At 35.0% G+C, this 22,667-nt stretch overlaps 2 protein-coding genes and 1 pseudogene across 3 annotated transcripts; 1 reads left to right on the forward strand and 2 right to left on the reverse strand.

Moving 5' to 3' along the window:
* The first annotated feature begins 1,247 nt into the window (after nucleotides 1-1,247).
* LOC130743639 (uncharacterized) lies at nucleotides 1,248-2,114 on the forward strand. The gene has a single exon (XM_057595874.1). The coding sequence runs from the start codon at nucleotides 1,248-1,250 to the stop codon at nucleotides 2,112-2,114; it is 867 nt and encodes a 288-aa protein (XP_057451857.1).
* A 3,350-nt stretch (nucleotides 2,115-5,464) lies between these two features.
* On the reverse strand, nucleotides 5,465-8,827 carry LOC130745368 (pentatricopeptide repeat-containing protein At1g62930, chloroplastic-like). Of its 2 annotated transcripts, none has more exons than XM_057597562.1 (2): nucleotides 7,118-8,827; nucleotides 5,465-5,653 (listed from the first exon to the last, which is right to left on the reverse strand). In XM_057597562.1, exon 1 carries the CDS (start codon nucleotides 8,783-8,785, stop codon nucleotides 7,124-7,126), a length of 1,662 nt encoding a protein of 553 aa, XP_057453545.1. In that variant the 5' UTR covers nucleotides 8,786-8,827; the 3' UTR covers nucleotides 5,465-5,653; nucleotides 7,118-7,123. The 2 variants fall into 2 exon arrangements, with proteins under 2 accessions (XP_057453545.1, XP_057453546.1); XM_057597563.1 differs by lacking the exon at nucleotides 5,465-5,653 and having other exon boundaries at nucleotides 7,205-7,472; nucleotides 7,561-8,827.
* A 3,474-nt stretch (nucleotides 8,828-12,301) lies between these two features.
* LOC130745367 (pentatricopeptide repeat-containing protein At1g12300, mitochondrial-like) lies at nucleotides 12,302-18,230 on the reverse strand (annotated as a pseudogene).
* Nucleotides 18,231-22,667: the final 4,437 nt, after the last annotated feature.

A 22,667-nucleotide genomic window follows, 5' to 3' on the forward strand; every position in this document is an offset into this window, starting at 1 on the left:
TTCTACTTTACATGGCGTGAAGATTGCCCGATCTGCGCCTGTTATCTCACATCTCTTGTTTGCAGATGACAGTATTCTTTTTGCCCGAGCGTCGGTTCAGGAAGCAGAATGTGTGAAAACCATTCTGGCAACCTATGAACGCGCTTCTGGGCAGGTAATAAATTTGGACAAGTCCATGCTTTCTGTTAGCCGTAATGTGCTAGAGAACCGTTATTATGAGCTACAACAACTATTGAATGTGAAGGCAGTTGAAAGTTATGATAAGTACTTGGGGCTCCCTACCATCATTGGGAAGTCGAAAAACCAAATTTTCCAGTTTGTGAAAGAGAGGGTCTGGAAGAAGCTCAAGGGATGGAAAGAGAAGACTTTGTCTAGGGCAGGGCGAGAGGTGCTAATTAAAGCTGTAGCACAGGCAATACCTTCATATGTTATGTCATGCTTTCTTTTACCGGATGGCCTCTGCCATGAGATTGAGAGTATGATTTCACGATTTTATTGGGGAGGAGATGTTACGCGTCGTGGTATTCACTGGGTCAAGTGGGGAACTTTGTGCCAGCCTAAGCAGGACGGCGGACTCGGTTTCAGGGATTTTAAATCTTTTAATCTAGCTTTGGTGGCAAAGAACTGGTGGCGAATCTTTAATGGCCCAGACTCTCTCCTTGGTAGAGTTTTTAAAGCGGTATACTTCCCAGCTCAATCAATGATTGGTGCCAAAAAAGGTTATCGCCCGAGTTTTGCCTGGTCTAGTATTTTGAAGACGGCTGATATGGTCCAAAAGGGGAGTGCATGGAGAATTGGAAATGGCAGCAGTGTTCGAATTTGGGATGATAATTGGCTCCCTCATGGTGCTCCAATTAATTATAGACATGATGTGGTGGAGGAGCTCCAAATTAAGTTTGTGTCTGATCTAATTCAAGCTAATTCAAGCGGACAGGAGAGCTTGGAACAAGGAATTAGTGGAATGGACCTTCTGTCCAGCTACTGCAGCTCGCATATTGGCTGTCCCTCTACCCATTAATCCAGCTGATGATCTTCTATACTGGATGGGAACGTCCGATGGCTTCTATACGGCGAATTCCGGGTACATTTTCCTCCAACAATTATCTTGTTAGGCTTCCACGTCTTCTTCTACGTCTGCTGGTGCTTGTTTTGGGACGGGGCTGTGGCGGAAATTCTGGAAGGCACAGTCTTTACCCCGGGTAAAAGAGGTTGCTTGGAGGGTGTGTGTTGGGGCGTTGCCAACTCGCATGCACTTGCGGAACAAACAGGTTGATGTGGATCCATGTTGTCCAGTTTGCGGGGAGGAGGACGAGACGATTGAGCATCTCTTCCTTCGTTGTCATGTCTCCAGGAGCTGTTGGTTTGTCAAGCTCGGGGTAAGGATTGATCCAGGTACACTCTTCACTGATTTCATGCGCGAGGTGCTCCAACAGCGGGATAGTTGGGTTGTGGCTGAGGTGCAAAACATGATATATTGTTTGTGGGAGGCAAGAAACCGGTGGCTGTTTGAGGAGAGAAAGTTTGACTTTGCAATGGTAATTGCTCGCACCCAAACGTTGGGGATAGTGGCTCCGGTCACAGCTAATGCAGGTGAGGAGCCGCGACATGGAAAGGCTACTTGGAGTAGACCAGCAGCTTCAGTTATTAAGGTTAATGTCGATGCCTCAATGGGGAGGGATAATCTAGCTGGTTTCGGGTTTGTGGCTCGTGATGGTGACGGAGAAATTCTTGCAGCAGGATCGAAGTACCCATCGGTGGCATCGTCCTCAACTATAGCAGAAGCTCTTGGCCTCCGGTGGGTGATGGAGATTTCTTCCCAGTTGGGGTTCCGACGAGTTCAGTTCGAGACGGACTCTTTGCAGTTGTACTACGCTTGGAAGAAAGGCACGGGGAGATCTGTTCTTTTTTCTGTTATTCATGACTGTATTAGTTTTTTGAGTTTATTTGACTTTGTTGATTTATCCTTTGTCCGTAGACAAGGAAATGCTTGCGCTGATTTCATGGCCCGGAACGCCTCTACCCTTTCCGATGTGATTTGGATAGAGGAGGGCCCTCCGGGTTTATTTTGCCTCTTGCAGGCGGATCTTTTGGCTTCTGTGCCAGTTTTGAGTTGATTTATTTAAAGCTTGCCACGTTCAAAAAAAAAACTGGGGAACATAACTAGGTAGGCATCACTAAAAGTTTCTAATACATGAAGATGAAGGAAAGGTTATGATTCATTTGTACATTTCTTTCTCTTTTATAATTTTTTCTTTTCATGTAACTGTTTTTTCCTATTAAATTATCTATCACATAGGAGATTTCTCTCATTTCAATTTTAGTCAATTTACTGTAAGTATTTTCAGAGTGTGAAGATACTCTTTTCCTTCTGTAACAAAACAAAAAAAAAAGAGTGTGAAGATACATTTGTTAATACCAGAATTATTTACTTAAATAAAATTAATTAATAGAAAATAAGAGAGGTGGGTTACTTAGGAATGGGACCAGCCTAGAATCTAGAATGCATCATAGAGGGTCTATGTAGGTCAAGTTCAGAGCCTAACCCTAATTGCCTATAGATTTGCCTTGTTGGAAACAAACATAGCCCACTACAAACCTATCAAACCCTAGCCATGGTTCCTCATTAGTCATTCCCACTGCGTAAAAGTTGGCCCTCTTTTCTTGTTTGGCCAACCAGACTGACAATGATGTGGCATAATGAGGCTTCCTTTACCTAATTGTTTATCTTTCTTTTTCAATTATCTCTCTTAACCCTTTGGTATCCGTGACCAACGCATACAATATACATACAAACTTTTTTGAAATGTGTATTTCAAAAACATAAAATTTTGAAATGAATATATTTCAAAATACATAAAATAAGTAAAAGTGGAATGAAATTAATTAAAATTTGGGTAGGAGTATTATACATTGTTTGGTTAGGAGAGAAAAAGTGAAGAGAAGATGAATAAAAAAAAAAGTGAGAAATAGTAATAAACTTTATAAGTTAGTATGATAAAAGTGAAACGATTACACAGATAGCGTTATTTTATATATTAAAACACATTTTTACCCATAATTTTTTAAGTATTTAAATTCTTTTTGGTAAGATTAATCAAAATTGTTGTTGGGATAAAGTTGAATAAAATATATATAACCCTAATAAAAGGTGGATCGGTAGAGAGGTGGGAGAGTCCACCACAAACTTCTATATATATTGTGCTACAGTAGAGGAGATCTAATTCAATAATTATTTGTCTACCCCTCTAAATTGAGGTGGAAAGAGGTGGAGGAGGAGAGAGATAAGAAGAAAAGAAAAAGTAAGAGAGAGAAAGTATACGATGTGATAGATAATAAGATGATAATAAGATGAGAGAGATAGAAATAAAAATAGGTGGAAATGAAGTGTATAAATAAGGAGGTGTGTATATATCATTACTCGATCTAATTAAAGTGGGCTGGACTCCAATATGACCTCAAACTCTCTCTTTGTAATTATTTCTTTCTCAGAAGTCTCTACACAAACAAACATAGCCTTACCTTAAAAAAAAAAAACAAACATAATACATTCTAATACATGTCATGTGTTAGAAATTTAGAATGTATTAGCCCTTTATGAATGAACAAGCTTTCTTTGACAAAAAAAAATGTCATGTGATTTGTTTATTTTTAAGAAGTCAGTAAATTTTTTTAAAAGTTTGACAAATATGTTGATTTTTTAAAAAATTATTCTAGCCAAATGGTTGTTTTAGAATTTGTGTTATATTCCAAAATATAAGTTGTTTTGCAAATTAAAGTATTTTTTTTATACACCCTCATTTAATATTACATCTCTTAATTACTACCTCCAATTTTCACCTATCACAACTCTCACTATGCAACTAACCAATAATATCATTTCTCTCTCATTAATATAACACAACTTTAAATAGGGGTATTTTAATAAAAAATTTATCAATTAATGAGTTTTTAAACAATATGCATAACCGTAAATGACCTACATGTTGGAACGGAAAATATTGCTCCTCTAAGAGCATCTCCAATGCTAGTTCTTAGTTCTTAGCATTATTCATGTGGGCCCGTATTGCCACATGTGCTTAAGCAACTCTTTGCGAATTTTGCTCCAACCATGAGTTCTTAGTTCTTAATTCATAGCCCTATTCATCTGGCCCCACAATACCATTTTATTAATATTTTTATTTTCATATAATTTTGATTTAAATTTAAATGCTAATTCAATACTTAAATTAAATGAATGAGAGAGAAAAAATTAATTTATTATGCTAAGAACTCAAAAGGTAAAACTTTTTATATAAGAACCTAGTTCTTATTTTTAAGAGCTAAGAACTCCACGCCATCCCCTCCAGTGATTAAAAACTCAGTTGCTAGTTTGTAACTCAAAAATAAGAAGTAAGAACCTTGCATTGGAGATGCTCTAAGACTTTGAGACATTCTCACCACCACAACGATACTTGATCAGTTTTTCAAACGCATCGAAAAATGTCTTTAGTTTTTTGAGAAATTTGTCACTTCATGCATCGCATACACAAAGAGAAGAGAATTATCAGTCATCATGCTAGAAAATTAATTGAAAAATTTGTTCATCGAAACAAGAAGAATAAAAGAATGGGAAGAAGCTGAGTGTAGGATAACAACAACTTGTTATGAAGAGGTATTTGATCAAACAACTGGAATTTCGGCCAAGATATATAATTCAATTCGCGATGAAATCATGTGTAGGTGAGGATTCCTAAAGGCTTCAAGAAGCCCACAATATTAGAACTGTATGTGGGAGAACTGATCAAATAGATCACTTGGATGCTTTCCACTTAGTTTGTTCATATTTTATTACAAGTAAGAGGTTGCCTAAAACTTCTCATGCTCTGAGAATGATTAAGCAAGGAAACCATGAGTCACTACACAACTTTCTTACAAAATTCTATAATGAAGCTACCTTGGTGCCTAACTTGGAGATTCTGAAATTAATTAATTGTTGTGGTTTCTTCAAATTACTACATACTAGCTAGCACTTCGAATATCCAGCAATCAGCGCAGTAGTGATTTTTGAGACAGCGAGATTGACTGGATAGTTAAAAGGTGGAATGGCTAAAACCACTCCCAATGGAATCTGAAAATCAATTAGAACTTTCTTAGACCACATCATCAACCAGTTTTAGTTATATAACAGATCATAGCACATGGTACAGTAACAAAATTTTGGTTAAATTATGAATTTTAGGAAAATAAAGAAATGGTTGACAACAAAATGATAATGCCAATTTACTTTTTTTTTTAAAGAACTTAGGATCTTCAGTTTTTCCTTCATATGAAGATGTGTGACTACTTACAAATAAAAATTGCCGTTTTTTTTCAAGTGCACATTCTCTTCACTATTTACTTAAAATTCACACTTAAATTCCCAACAATAAGATAAAATTTATGGATATGCATTAGTAGACTGTAGAGTAATGATAAGATAAAGAGATAGAGAAATGGATAGTTATTATTGATACTGCAAAGATGAAGAATCTCTACTGGAAATAGTACAATACAGCAGGAATTCGAGAGCCTGATCTCTCCATACTACCACACACTTATAATTTTCTGGACAACCATCTCATAGCCTTACCCCTTCTTCAGCACAGTTAGAAATCAAATCTCCAGATCTTACAACCTACATGAAAAAAATAATAATAAAACCCAATTATTTCATGAATCAACATCATAGTCCTGAACAACATCTTGGTTTATTTTACAACACAATATGCTGTAACTTTTGTGCAGATTTTGCTGAATCCATGACCTTATTAACAATACTATTATCAAAATGAAAACATGAAAGAGGAGAACTGCAATGGATATCTCAATAAATTTTCATAACATTTAAAGTCCCTCAATCTCACCTCCCCCTGAAAAAGTAAAAACAGAAGAGGACATGAGAGCTTATTATCTATCCTTTTATCCCCACAAAAGGGAAATTTTGGTTTCTTCATTGTAGCAACATAAAATTCTAAACCATTTAAAACTAATAACAAAGTTAAATTAAATTCTACTGTCTAATGTGTTCCTCAGACGGGGGTCATGGAAATGAAAAGCAAAGTTGTCAAAAAATTCAAGCCTCTTGGTTTTCAAAAAATTCAAACGATATATTTTTGTACCTTGCCTCATATTCATCTATAAGAGTAATACCAAGATTACTCATATATTGTGTTGCTTGTTCAACAGTTAGATTAGTTGCATAAGTAGTTAGAATGTACTACTTGTAAAACATGAAATCTCAAGAGAACTTCTCCCATAACAGTTGATATGCTGTTAGCCTATGTTTACAGTACGAGGAAGAGACACCAACTGAGCCCAAAGACAAAAGATGAGTGACTTCCTCACAACACATAAGTCAAAAGAGGAGAATGTAACAGCCAGGACAGCTCACATGATGGTAAAAATCATATTAGATTATGGACTTAAGAAAAAGACAAAACATAGAGGAGGGCTATCCAGAACTGTTATATAGAGATATTATATAGCTCGGGTTCACACTAATGAAGTCTTTACATTAGTGTGTTAGGAGTTAGTTGATTCTGTTACAGAACGGTTATGTTGCTGTTATCTTGTTAGTTAATCTTCCAACTAAATTGGCTATAGCCGAAAACCACGAACATTGACAGTTAGAATTTGTGGGCATATGATATTCGGCAAAGTTGAGCAGAAGGGTATAGGATTAAATCAGAAAGCAGTGGATGAAACAGGAGTCAAAAGTTATGTGGTATTCGGGAAAGGGAAGGCTTCAGACGACAGACAAATGAGGAAATCCGATGAAAAAATAGAGGACAATGATGAAAGTTATATTGCAAATAATTTGTGCCATATTCAACAATGACCACAGATTGAATAAATATTTTAAAGTAGAGGAGGTGTTCGTCATTGTACTTCAAAGAAAAAGGAAAGTTATGTCAAGATGCAATAATCAACCATTGTTATGATTAGAACATAAAAATGAACCCAATGACAGAATTTTAACCAAATCTAGAGTGAGAGTAAGCACATGACATATACTATCTTTTTTATGCATAACCATAAACATGAGTGGATGGTTGTCGTCAAAATTCAAAATATAATATGTAACTAGAAAGCACCATACCTTGTTTTATTTTAGTAGCAGGCCTCTAGCAACCATTTCATGAAGAAGTTTCTTTGCCCTATCATTCTCGCCTTTTTCAAAGAGAGCCCGGATAATTATTTCAAAAGTGACAGCATTAGGGACGCAACCATTGTCTTCCATTTTGAATCGCAAGGCCAATGCTTCATCAAGTAAGCCCTCTTTACAAAGCCCATTGATCATAACAGTATATGTTTGGACATTTAGATTGTAGCCTTTAATCAAAAGTTCCTGAAAAATATCCTGTGCGTCCTTAACTCTTCCACCTTTGCATAGTCCATCAATAAGTATAGTGTACGTGAACTCATTAGGCTGAATACCCTGGCCTTGAATTTTTCTACATAATGCAAGTGCCTTGTCAAGATGATTGCTTTTGCATAAAGCGTCTACTATGCAATTGTAAGTGACTATATCAGCTTGTATACCTTTATCATGCATCCTATCAATAAGCTTCCAAACATCAGACATTCTTCCTGACTTGCACAAACCATCAATAAGGCAATTGTATGTTACCGTATTAGGAATGATATTTTTGGAATACATTTCTTCAAAGAGATCCACAGCTTCATCCACCTTTTTAGTCTTACATAAACCATTAATCATGATACTATAGCTGCGGACATCATGACTCAATCCTATTTGGGTCATAGTGTTGAATACATACTTTGCTTTGTTCATTTCATTAACTAAGCAATAACCATCCATTAAAGAGCTATAAGTAACCACATTCGGTTCCACGCCTTCTTTTATCATCATAGCTAACACATTTTTAGCTTCTTTCATCTTCCCTTCCTTACCTAAAGCATCAATTAATATATTAAAAGTATAATTATTTGGGTTGATGCTTTTCTGAAACATTTCATTTAACAAATCAACTGCTTCTTTCAACTGACCCAGAATGCAAAAGCCATACAATAGAGAATTGTAAGTGAGAACATCAGGCAAAATTCCCTTGACAACCATTTCAGAATATAGATCATAGGCATCGGTTACAAGTTTATCTTTGCACAAGCAGTCAATGATAGAATTATACATTACCACAGTAGGCTTAACCATTAGCCCCTGGATCTTCCTCAGCAACTGCAAGGCAGCACCTGTTTCTCCCATTTTACACAATCCATTGATCAAGGTCCCATAACTAACTTGGTTGAGCAGAAATCCATGTGCTACCACATGGTCATGAAATTGCAAAGCTTTATTGACCTGACCACTAAGACATAGACCTTTCATGAGTGCATTCAAGGTTATGGTATTTGGCTGGTAACCCCTCTTAAAAAGCTTGCCCAATACAGAAAAGGCGAAATGGATATGACCCATGTTGCAGAAACAATTGATCAAGATGTTCATAGCAATAAAGTCTGGATTAATTCCCCTGGTTTCCATTTTGTGAAAAAGGGAAACGGCAGTGGTGTAACGCTTCATCTTGACAAGGGAGGTTAAAATCTTGCCAAATTCAAAGATGGGTGGGGTAGGATGCATATACAGCATGCGATTGAACAAGGAAACGGTGTTATCATCAGCATCGTGAATGGATGGGCGAAGAGACTGAGAGTGAGAGTGAGAGCGAGTGTATAGAAAAGGAGGAAGCTTGAGAATGGAAACAGAGACAGCATACCTTAATCTTGACCGTGACATTGCTGCATTCAACATGTCTACCAATCAAACTCAACCTTAAACTAGGGGTGTCATGTAAGTTTTCTGTGTAAATGCTATATATGATAACAAATTTTGTTAAAAAAACACTAATAAGTAATATCTCAAGTGTGCACACGTGATCTCTAAACTTTAAAAATAGCATTTCGCTACCCCGACGTTAAGCTCCGTCAACACTTTTGGTCCCCAGACAGATGCTATTTTTAATGTCGGGGTAGCGAAATGCTATTTTTAAAGTTTAGGACCACGTTTGCACACTCGAGAAACCTCGGGACCAAAAGTGCTAATAAGCCCAAAATAAATATGTTTTTTTTCTTCTTTGAAATGGATGTCTCTACTCATTTGAGGTCTAACTTGTTCGCGTGTGTTTGGTTTTTAGTTCACACACGTTCCAAAACAATTTCAACTGAAAAATACAAATTTCAATGTGCGAATGTGAAAGTAACTCATAGGTTCCGTTTGGTTGAAAGTGTTTTGAAGTTTTTTTTTGGTCCAAAGTGTTTTTAAATTTATCTCAACTAAAATTTAAACACACCCGGACCATCACGGGACCCAACGCTTTTTTATTAAATAAATATGTGTAAACTTAAAATGTCAAATTTTAGAATGGATGCTTCAATTGATGCCTGAAAATGTGAGTGTTTGTCAAGTTTGTCCCTAAACTTATAAAATATAAAATACTTTACGTGACAGCTGATGTTGTTAATCGTTCGTCATTCAAGAGAAAGAAAGTAATGGTCGATTCAAGAGAAACAAGAGCTGCAAGATATGGTTAGTTGCCATAATTATTGGTTCCCCTAATATGAGAAACAAGAGTTGCAAGCGATGGTTACAAGTAGAAGGAAAAGACCTTTTGGTTCTAGAGTACAAAGTTTCCAAGTTGAGATCTTCTGCAGCATATGAGATGAAAAATATTCATGTCCTCAGTCCCACAACATCCCTTAGCAAAGTAAATGGAGAATAACTGCACCTAAAAGCATCTGTTGCACTGTCTTGCAAACAGCATATTTTTGATGATTCTTTCAGAAATCAAATTAAACTCGTCAAGATGATGTAGAAATGGAAGCACTTTATGATTCTCTTGATGCTGCCACTCATGTTATTTCATGTTCTCATGAAAGGAAGCATTGCAAACAGCATATAAGGCTTTATCTTCAATTAATTTTTGGTTCTATTGAAATCCTGAAGAGTCTAGTGCCATGAAAACTTCCTTAGACTACCTCTGCAATCTGAATTGCAGAAAGCTGAAGACTTTCATGTCAAAACATCAAGAGAGTTCATGTTAGGAGAAATAAAAACTTTGATATCAGAATCTTCCAGAGAGTTCAATCTGAATTGCTGAAAGATGAAGAATTAGAACCATATCTGGAAGAATCTTCAGAAAAGAACAAATTATTGGGGATTGAACTATTATTAGCATACTCATTACACTTCTATCCATGAAAATGTCATTTTATCTTACATATAGCATGGACACTTTTAAAAAATGGCATGATGTTGATTCGATAGTTCTTCCATTTTATCATATGTATATTACATTTGCAGAGGAAAACCAATTTAAAATATAAATAATGGGAATATAAGTTAAAGGTACACCGTACATAATTATTTAAGAAATTGGGTCATATGCCATGCTAGCAACACTTTCTTTCGAACACTCTATATTCTATTCAATACTCTTTCACTCATTGGTTAAAATTCAAGTGAGATCCAGAAACAAGGGTTTTAGATAGAGAATTTTCTTTATTGAACTATCTCGTTTACTTTAGCTGTATATAGGTATCCAAGAAGCACAATGCTTTGTGTCAAGAAAATTCAACAAAGGTTGCTGCCATGGACAATCAGCTTTCATTTCTCATTGGAACATACTACAAATCTACTTTGATGTTCAGAGTCATTATTGAGAATATTTCTAGAGTAAGATGGTCAATTCTACCATTAATGTTCCATCAGGGTGAGATGAGAAAAAGAGCATCGATCAGTTTTTCCACACAGAAACTTCTTCCAAGTTGCTTAGAGAGTTCGATGATGCCACTTGTATACAGGAGTTCTGCAAAAGTTGAATGGCAGCCACTTGTATCAGTGAATATCAAAAACAGGTATTTGTGTAGTACTTACAGGTTATTTTTATCATCTCAGCAGTTTTGGGCTTTATTAGTAAAACACTACACTATTAAACTAGTATAAAACAACAAAAAGACTAAAAGAGCAATTGGCTAAAGTATTTTACATCACATTATTAACACGCCAGGTTTTCAGCATCCCTATTTATCAATGGTGCATATTTTAATAACTTCATTATTTGTTATATATGTTTGTGTGTTTTATTAGTCAACCATTGATCTTCTAATCCACAGTTTGCACATTTTCTTGATGTGTAGGAAGAGAAATATCAAGTACAGCAAGCCAAATTGGTAAATACAATTTCTGGATTTCAAGTCCCCCAATCTCACCTCCCCCTTAAAAAGTAAAAAGAGAGAGCTTATTATCCAGCCTGTTATTTTCACAAAATAGTGCCAATTTATTCATTGTAGCAACATACTAATAAAAGAATTAAACAAAATTCTACAGTCTAATGTTAGTGTGTTCCTCAGATGAGTCATTGAAATCAAAAGCACGTAAGTAGACAAAGTAATACAAAGATTACTCATATACTATTTTACTTTTTTTCAGCAGTTAGAATAATTGCAGTTAGTAGTTAGGAAGTAGTCAGATCTGGTGCCCAACAGAATTCAGTTAGGACATGAATCGTGTTTTGTTATATTTCTAACACTCCCTTATGCAAGAATCCATTGGCTTAAAGTGTGGAAAATACATAAGCCTACCTACCTTGTTTTGAAATTCAACTTAGAATAAAGGGAGCGATAAGGATTGAACTCCAGACCACGTGGTGATAGAGGCTCTCATACAATAACATGAACCAACTATCCCGAAAGTTTAAGCAGCTGGGTGGAGACACATAAAATATTTAATATTATCCTCGAAACACAAAGTAAAGTCCTTATAAACAGTGGCGGATCCAGGACCCCGGGGTAAGGGGGTTCAAAATTTTCAAATGAACAATAATAAAGCTTTGCATAATTACTCTAGAAAAGGATTAAGATAATCTACCCCGATTTAAACAAACTGTAGATGATCTCATATATAAATAAAATGTTTCAATCCACATCTTGCAGTCCCTTATTGAACTCTTGACAATTCTGATCCCTTATTTTTTTTTTGGGGAAAATATTTAAATCTTTGGCTAATAAAGAATTTTAAAGATCAACTAACATGCATTTACAAAAATGCCAGTCTGTATAAGCAGTCAACAGTGACCAATGTTTAAGAACAAAGTTACAAAAACATACATTAAGTGATGAAGATGATTTGATTAACAGCAGGTAAAGTATCTAATCTTGTAGTAGTTTTGCGGTCCTCTGAGCTCTCTACATCAAACTATAGGAGAGTTTCCAATCAATATATATTGTTTCTCTACTTGACAAATATCCTCAACTGGTCAACTCATGGAACTCTATCAACCAAATTAAGATGAGATAAACCAAATAGCTAATGGATTTATCAACTACAATTCAAAGGATATGTTCAATTAATCAAAATACAGAGTTCATATGAAGCCTATATGGCAAATTAGAAATCCAGAGTCCCACATTGTTTGCTCTCAATGCTCTTTCCACCTTCATTTCCATCCTCACCACCAATACCACCCTGACTCTGTCCAATTCCCAACTTAGGCAAACCTCGATTCAATCCATCAAGTAGAACACAAGCTTTGCACTTATAAATAGTGAGATTTCTTAGTATTAACAATCATTGACCTGTATAGTTCTATTTTCTATTCACTCACTCAATCCCTCAAACAGTTTGGAGACTTACCTTAAATTGAGCCAGGTAATAACAAGAACTGAAGAAGCCAAGAGAACAAAGCAAATAAGCTGCTGCACTGCCTACCTATTTGGGGAAACCAAGGAACAAATTAGAGATGCTTCAACACATGTAGGACAGCGATATAAAATAAAACAGTAAGACTAGTTTTTTTCGGGTAAGCCAAATACTTGTATTGAAGGGCACAAGGGGTACCACCCATGGTAAATTACAAGTAAATAGAATAGAAAAGAACCAAGAAGAACAGAAAAGCAGGAATGAGAAACAGGGCAAAAACAAAGCCCAAACCAGAGAGATTACAAGGAGGAAAAAGGGATAAAAATAAATAAAGACCAACGAGCTCCTAGGAGATAGCCAGCGTGTGATAAGCAGCACAAATCATAGATCAGTATCCCTTGCAACTAACAAGCATTCCAAGGCACCAATCAACAATCCACACAACCCCAAATTAGTGGTGTAATCAACCTTCCACACACCCCACAGCAGCAATAAGCGAATAAACAGGAGCCAGATACACCACCTACTCATCCAGTGTAATGATTGGGGTCTGCTATCACAATGCTCTAATGCATAATAATGGTTGGACCAGCCATTGCCAGGCCTTTATCTGACTGATTTCAAAATCTGATTCCACATTCCCACTTTGATTTCAAACAAAACAGCAAGATAAAAGGGAACAAAGCAGCAAAAGGGAAAACAGAGCAGAGGAAGGAACAGCCGAACAGGGCCATCAGAATTCAGAAACAAAGGTTGAAGATTAAGTATCAGCAACTTCAGATCAAGGCAATAAACTACAGATCAAGGGGTTTTCAATTTTTGGGTTTTCAATTTTGGGGTTTTAAATTTTGGGGTTTTCCAATACCTAAACCTAAGTACCTAACTAACCTTCAACAGCAGCAGAGATGGAAGGTGTCAGTGTCGGTGGTGCCGTGGTGGTGCGTTGTGCGGCCGGTGGTGCTGTGGTGGATTGGTGGTGGTGCGTTCGTGAATCGTGAGTGAGGTGAGGTGAGAGAGAGACTGAGAGTGAGAATGAGTGCGTGAGAGAGAGTGAGGCTGTCTGGGACCTGGGTGCAATTTTTCAATTTCAGGGGGTTCAAAAAAAAATTACTATAGGGGGGTATGTAGGAATTTTTTTTTTCAGGGGGTTCAACTGAACCCCCTGAACTGAACGTGGGTCCGCCCCTGCTTATAAACAAATCAATAAAATAATATCACACGTTTTTATACGTCTACAAACACAAAGTAAGCTATTTTTTTTCTAGTTTTAAAAGTTAGAAACTGGCAGTTATTGCAATAAAGACAGCCCGGTAAATGAGGTTTTCCCCAATGGAGTGTATGCCTGTAAAACATGAACTTCTCAGAAGGCAGTTGATATGGAGTTAGGCTAAGTTTGTTCTAGGAGGAGAAAACATTAGCTGAGCCCAAATGGACTGAATGAGCAGATTGAGTTTCTCATGTATGAAAGGAATGGAGATGGAGTGACTGTCTTCACAGCACATAAGACAAAAAGAGAAGTAACAGCAAGGACAGCTTGCATGATCTGAATGGAGACTGAAGGCTTTTGGCATAAGCACATAAAGAGTAAAAATCACATCAGATTATGGACTTAAGAAAAAAGACAAAACATAAAAGAGGCTACCCAGCTACACTATAATTGCAATAAAATGCCGCTCTTGGTGCCCTTTACATTGTGATGGGAAAAAAGTTTAAATTTTTTAGGATAAACTTCGCATATTGGAGGCTTAGGGTTAGAAGAAATATAATATATAGTTTAGTACATCACATTATGGATCCGTCAACTCATCTCATTGGTAGACAGTAGAAATTATTTTTTGGGGAGAGGGAAGGTGATGGTGGCTATGTAGAACCAAAACCTTTTCATTGACTTTGCAGTATTGAGATTACAGAGAGAAACAAAACCAAATGCATACCAGACATTGAATGCCTCATGTTCCAATTGATAGAACCCGCCAAGAATGTAGAGAGAAAGAGTACTACTATGCAAGATAAACCCTAATCCCAAATAGGAATTAGAGAAGGATACATGAATCTGGTGAGTATTCGAGAGACTCACCTCTCTCCCAAGTCCCAATCCTAAATGATCCAAAGATGCCTTACTCTCACCAATCTCTCTTATTTATAATACTCTCATTCACTCCCTTAATATCTAAGCATCTCACTAACTAACCACACAATTCCCTAACCAACTAACTAAAGGGTGGTTACTTATCAACATGTTGGTCCAAACACCTCAATCCTGTTTATCTTGAGCGGCTTTAGCTGATGCAATTTGAGAGGCATTGGTAGAAGCCAGAATTTCAGAAACAATATATTATTGAATTAGAGGTAACCTGTGAGCTTAAAAGCTCTACAATAACGAAATTCCCAGAGTCTAAGACTCCTAACAAACTACTCATCCAAAAGCATGATTGACTCACTCCTCCCCTCTCTCCTCTTATACCCGAATCCCTTCCTATGGTGGTAATCACACCCCCTCACTAACCAACTCCCATTTTCTACACCTGCGCTTTTTAACTCTGTTCCTATAATTGGGTCCCCATTGAAATCAATCCCAGGTATCATATCAGCCATTGCAAATGACAGATAATAAGAATCACTAACATGACACATACTCAAACAAGCATTGCAGAATATGTGGTGAACAAACCTCGCAAATAATAGAAACTAAAACTAAAACAAGGTGCATGCTCCATGTGTATAAGCTGATGCCTAATATCAAGCATACAATTAGGCATTGCATTGCAGTTGATTAAAGAAATTGCAGAGAAAGGCAGAGTGGAACAGAAGCTTCAGAAGTTGGCAGTTCAAGAGCAAGGATTTCATTGCCATAAACACACTAAGAAAAAGCTACTTTTTTCTAGTTTTAAAAATAAGAAACTGACAGTTATTGTAATAAGGACAGCCCGGTAAATGAGGCTTTCCCCAATGGAGTGTATGCTTATAAAATATGAAATCTAAAGAGAATTTCCCAGAAGACAGCTGATATGCCCTTAGCCTAAGTTTATGCTAGGAGGAAGAAACATAGGCTGAGCCCAAATGGACTGAATGAGTAAATTGAGCTTCACGTGTATGAAACGAAGAATACTACAAATTGGAAGCATTGGAGTGACTGTCCTCACAGCACATAAGAAAAAAGAGGAGAATGTAACAGCCACGATAGCTAGCATGAGAGTAAAAATCATATTAGATTACGGACTTAAGTAAAAAGACAAAACATAAAGGAGGCTATCTAGAACTGTTATATAGAGATATTATATAGCTCGGGTTCACACTAATGAAGTCTTTACATTAGTGTGTTAGGATTTAGTTGATTCTGTTACAGAACTGTTATGTTGCTGTTATCTTGTTAGTTAATCTTCCTACTAAATAGGCTATAGCCGAAAACCATGAACATTGACAGTTAGAATTTGTGGGCATATGATATTCGGCAAAGTTGAGCAGAAGGGTATAGGATTAAATCAGAAAGCAGTGGATGAAACAGGAGTCAAAAGTTATGTGGTATTCGGGAAAGGGAAGGCTTCAACAATGACCACAGATTGAATAAATATTTTAAAGTAGAGGAGGTTTGCGTCATTGTACTTCAAAGAAAAAGGAAAGTTATGTCAAGATGCAATAATCAACCATTGTTATGATTAGAACATAAAAATGAACCCAATGACAGAATTTTAACCAAATCTAGAGTGAGAGTAAGCACATGACATATACAATCTTTTTTATGCATAACCATAAACATGAATGGATGGTTGTCGTCAAAATTCAAAATATAATATGTAACTAGAAAGCACCATACCTTGTTTTATTTTAGTAGCAGGCCTCTAGCAACCATTTCACGAAGAAGTTTTTCTGCTTTATCATTCTCACCTTTTTCAAAGAGAGCCCGGGTAATTATGTCATAAGTTACAACATCCGGAATGCAACTGTTGTCTTCCATTTTCGACCGCAAAGCCAATGCTTCATCAAGTAAGCCCTCTATACAAAGCCCGTGGATCATAACATTTATACATTTGGACATCAAGATTGTATCCCTTAATTAAAAGTTCCTGAAAAATATCTTGTGCATCCTTAACTCTTCCACCTTTGCATAGTCCATCAATAAGTATAGTGTATGTGAACTCGTTTAGCTGAATACCCTGGCCTTGAATTTTTCTACATAATGCAAGTGCCTTGTCAAGATGATGGTTTTTGCATAAAGCGTCTACTATGGAAGTGTAAGTGACTATATTAGCTTGTATATCACTTTCATGCATCCTATCAATAAGCTTCCAAACATCAGACATTCTTCCTAACTTGCAAAAACCATCAATAAGAGAGTTGTATGTTACTGTATCAGGAACAATATTTTTTGAATACATTTCGTCAAAGAGATTCACAGCTTCTTCCACCTTTTTAGTCTTACATAAACCATTAATCATGATACTATAGCTGCAGACATCATGGCTCAATCCTATTTGGGTCATAGAGTTGAATACATACTTTGCTTTGTTCATTTCATTAACTAAGCAATAACCATCCATTAAAGAGTTATAAGTAACCACATCCGGTTCCACGCCTTCTTTTATCATCATAGCTAACACATTTTTAGCTTCTCTAATCTTCCCTTCCTTACCTAAAGCATCAATGAATATATTAAAAGTATAATTATTTGGGTTGATGCTTTTCTGAAACATTTCATTTAACAAACCGACTGCTTCTTTCAATTGTCCAAGAATGCAAAAGCCATAGATTAGAGAACTGTAAGTGAACACATCAGGCAAAATTCCCTTGACAACCATTTCAGAATGTAGATCATAGGCATCGGTTACAAGTTTATCTTTGCACAAGCAGTCAATGATAGAATTGTACATTACCACATCAGGCTTAACCATTAGCCCCTCGATCTTCCTCAGCAACTGCAAGGCAGCACTTGTTTCTCCAATTTTACATAATCCATTGATCAAGGTCCCATAACTAACTTGGTTGAGCTGAAATCCATGTGCTACCACATGGTCATGAAATTGCAAAGCTTTCTTGACCTGACCACTAAGACAGAGACCTTTCATGAGTGTAGTCAAGGTTACAGTATCTGGCTGATAACCCCTCTTGAGAATCTTGCCCAATACAGAGAAGGCGAAAGGGATTTGACCCATGTTGCAGAAACAATTGATCAAGATATTCAAAGTAAACACGTTTGGATAAATTCCCTTAATTTCCATTTGTTGATAGAAGGAAAGTGCATAAGGATAATGCTTAATCTTGACAAGGGAGGTTAAAATCTTGTTAAATTCAAAGATGGGTGGGGCAGGATGCATATGCAGCATGCGATGGAACAAGGAAACGAGCTCAGCAGCTTCATGAGACTTGGAGTATAGCCTTAAGGATGAAGGGAAGCAAGAAAGGAAAGTGGGGTTTCGATGAATCTTAGGAATGGAGACAGAGATTGCGTACCTTCTTAACCTTGACGAAAACATTCTTTTGCTATTCAACATGTATGTGCAGTTCCCTGTTGTGTTTGGTTGGTTTATCGGCGGCAATAACCACACTTCTATGTCCAAGCCGAAGAAACACACATGTTTCTTGTTTACATTTAAGGGTTTTGACCATATCTACTTATTTTTAAGCTGAGATTATAATAAAAAAACATAATTACAATTTTATTAGGGTTAATGATTAAATTAATCCATGAGTTTGTAAGTAAATTTGATTTTAGTCAAAAATGATGTTTAGTGGCGGTAAAAAACTGCCAGTAAACGTCATTTTTCCTCAGATGGATTAAAATCAAATTCACTTACAGACTTAGAGACTAATTTTACCATTAACTCTTTTATTATTTAAATATAGTTTTCCATAAAAATGACTTAAGTAAAACTGACCATTTTAAGGAGTTGCATTTAAAGGTAAAAATTCAAATATATTGATCTCAAAGTTTAGAAAAGAAGTAAGAGAGCAAATGAATTATTTGAATTACTTATAGTGAAATCAAACCTATATTAGAGTATATTTGTCATCATGAAGCCATATTTGGATAAACATTTACCGTACTTGTAGTTGGTAGATTCAATATCTTTTTATAGACAAATATTAGTTGTTAGTAATGTTAGTATATTAGTCTCTCCTTAGATCTCGAACCTTTCACCTATCATCTCACCCAACTCTTATGTCCCCTGACTTTTACCACTTGAGTTAACCCTCTTAATTATGTTTTAATGTTTTAGTTTTATTATCTATGAATTTCCTCTCCCAATTTAATTAAACTTGAGTCGACACAAGTATTTTATTATATCTCGCACAATGGATGGATTGGTTAGGAATAAGGATTTGAGAAAGACAATGGTTAGGATATTGTGCCTTGGACATAAGGGTAAATTCTTAACCTTGTTGGCCTGAATTTAGAAATTTTATCCTTGAATAGGATTAGGTACTTAGAAATTAAGTATCACTACTTAACCATTGCTTAGTTCAGACTTTAACAAGTAAAAACTTAGGCAAAGCATAATTGATGCATGAACGAGTTCATAAACAGATTGAGATTATTAAAGACATAATCATGAATTGATTAAGTTAACCTCGATACTGTTTTCTTATATTTGTCTCTACAATTGTACCAAAAAAAATATTTGTCTCTACGGTATATTGCTTTTGTTTATTTCTAAGTTTTGAAAATTGAACAACAAACCTTCTATTGATTCCGGAAGATGGCTCAAATACAATTTCAACGAAACCAACGAATGTGCACGTATGGTAGGGAAGTTGATCTACCTAACTCACACGAGGCGAGATATTGAACACTCAGTGACCATGGCAAGTCGATTCATGAACAATCCCATTAAAGAGCATATGAGGGTCGTAAGCCGAATCCTTCAATACTTGGGTCAGTTCACTTTGTGATCACAAGTCACCAAGTGGATATTGCTCATATGTATGGGGATATTTGGTTACTTGGAGAAGTAAGAAACAATCTATGGTAGCAAGAACCACTGTTTAAGCTGATAGAACTAGGAGTGCTAACCGTATGCTTAAAGAACTAGTAGTGCTAACCGACAAGCCCATCATACTCTTATGCAACAAGGCTGCCAGCAACATTGCTAAAAATCCAATTCATCATGATAAAACGAAACATGTGAAGATTAACTAAACAATCTATGATTAACAAATTTTCTCACATTATATTTCACACACACACACACGTGTGTGTATATACATATTAGACTATACATCTATATATATATGAAAATAATGTTTCCTTCTAGAAGCCTATGCCACATGTCTCTTCCTAAATAATTCATTTTCCCTCCAAGAAAAAAAAAAGACATCCCACTTTTTTTGTTACAACATATTTCATCGCTCACCCTATTTAATTTTATTTATTATTAATAATTCCTTATTCCATATGATACACTTGAATGTATATTTTTAAATGTTATATTTATGAAAGTTTGTAACAATTCAAGTATTATTACGAATATTTTTCTTTTTTTTTTAATTTTAAATATAAAAATAACTTGAAATTATTTTAAAAATAAATCAAACATTAATTTTTTATTACAAATTCAAAAATATGATACACACCAAAAATTGGAATCCTTTGTATGTGCAACTCCAACAGCAGTGTTGATAATAAATATTGAAACTTTTAATTTAAAATATCATTATTTTCTAACCTATAATTTATGTCTTTAACACGTTTTTAAAAATATATTGGAAGGAAATATCATATTAATTTTACATTTGAAATTTGAACTTTCTTAATTATAATAATTATTGAAAATCTAATTAATAATTGGTTGTAGAATGAGTAAGATGAGAAAATGAATGTTTTCAAATCAAATAAATATTTTTTTCCAGCATCATGATTTTTTTGGTAAATCATAAAATAAGCATATGTTTTTATTAAGTTTGATTTATTTTTCCGAAATTTTAATCTATATTAAACATTTTATCCCTTATAATAGTTATTAATGACTCTAATTAATACCTAAAGTTAATGAATATAATTAATTACCTTTCCAAATTCAAAAATGAAAAAATCAATTTTTTAAAAATTTTGCTTTTTTTTTTTTTGCTAAAACTTCTACAAATCAAACAAATAATTTATATTTTAGACACACATCATTACTAAACATTTCATTACTAAACAAATTCCCAAGGTTTTTTCCATTAGCGATCCTTATTATTCTATTTCTCTCCAAAAATCTAGAGCATATTCTGGAAATTTTTCTCCAAGAAATGGAATATTCCACAAATTTGTCATATAAATATTATGTTCGCAATCAATTAGGATTATTCTCATGTGATTATTTTGTCAGTTTTCTCTTTTTTATGTTTTGCAATATATTCATTTTCTCATATTCACGTTTTCAACATTCTTTTCTCTCATAACATGAAGAAGAAAATTATATTCCTCACTCATTTTTGCCTCATCAACATCCAGTGATCAATGGTTTGTTCTTTTTATTCCTACATCTTGACAATTAAGATTTTAATTTCTTTTTTGTTTATACTGCGCAGTTCAATATCTTATTTTGTTTCATCAATCTTCTTTAAAAATATCTTTGGTTCAAATGCTTGTTATTTCTAATCATATACCACATGCAATGATACAGTTAGGGTTGTTTTGTTATATTCATTGTCAATGTTTTTCTTCTTTTGCAATCGTATAATATGCCTATTTGAAAATTTCTATTGTATGTCCATATTCACTTTGCTAATTTACTATTGTGTTGTTATTTGTTTTTTTTTTCCCACGTGCAGATAAGACACGGTTCATGCCTCTCAAAATTTACTCGAAGTGTGTTGCTATGTTATGTTCTTCGACTTTACTTTATTTTTTTCTTATTCTACTCTATCATGTGTGAATCACTAGATTTAACCATATCATTACCAATGATCTTATTTTGGGTTTAATTTTTTCTTTTTCCCTAATCTTTTTTTCTTCTTCTTTTACGTATATTATTATATCATTCTATAGGGGTTAGAATTAGCAATTAATTCAACGTCAAGCAATATGAAATAATGGTTACCTCCGGTTAATTAATCAAGAATATTGGCACATATTTATGCAGTAGGTCACTACATTAGTACTGGATAACTTTTGGACATTAATTTCGCAAAAGGTGTAGAATCTTTTATATATATGGCTGACATCTCGAGTTACTGGGCTATTGTAGTTTTGACAAACTATTATGATTCAAATTATACTAATTTATTTCTTAATAATTAGCAATCAAACAAAGTGATTTCTAACTTTTCTAAGGTTTTAACATAATGAATCATAGTGGTTGGCTCTCAAATTTCACAAAAATTCCGAAATTTCAATTTCAATTCAAAACATATAATTTGGAACTAGAGAAATCTCAACAATCATGAATCTTCAATTCTATACACGTTTACAACACAAATTCACTATATAGATAGAGACTTTCACGTCATTTTCTACCACACACACTTTTTTCTCCTCCTCTTCTCCTTTTCTATGGAAAAATAACACTCAATCCTTATATTTTTTTCAATTTCACTTGGTGCATTGTACACTACTTTTAATCTCTTTACCCATGAGATAATGTATTCTATCATTTAAAGTTATTCTCCTCTTCTCTTTTCCCTACTATAATTAATTGTGTTATCTTTGTCCCCGTAAGATAGCTCAAGTAGTAGGAGCTGAGGGACATATGGGTTGGGTTGGGAGAGGTCCAGGGATCGATTCCTTGCGGGTGCAATTTATCTTTCCGATGTACCAAAAAAAATTGTGCTATCTTTTCTCCATGATTTCATCTAATCTTCCCCTGATTTTTTTTCCTCCGAGGATTCTACTTCTCCAGAGACATTCATCATTTGCGCAGCCATGTATGCACTTCTTCTCTTCACTTTTCCATGATATATCGTGTGTTATCTTCTTCTTCATGATTTCTAATTCCCATTTTCTTATTTTTTTAACCGGCCATGCATGACTTTGTCAACGATAATTTCCTTAAAATTGTGCATGATTTGCTAATTTTCT

This window comes from Lotus japonicus, chromosome 3 (assembly GCF_012489685.1).
Source record: "Lotus japonicus ecotype B-129 chromosome 3, LjGifu_v1.2".
Lineage (NCBI taxonomy): Eukaryota > Viridiplantae > Streptophyta > Magnoliopsida > Fabales > Fabaceae > Lotus > Lotus japonicus.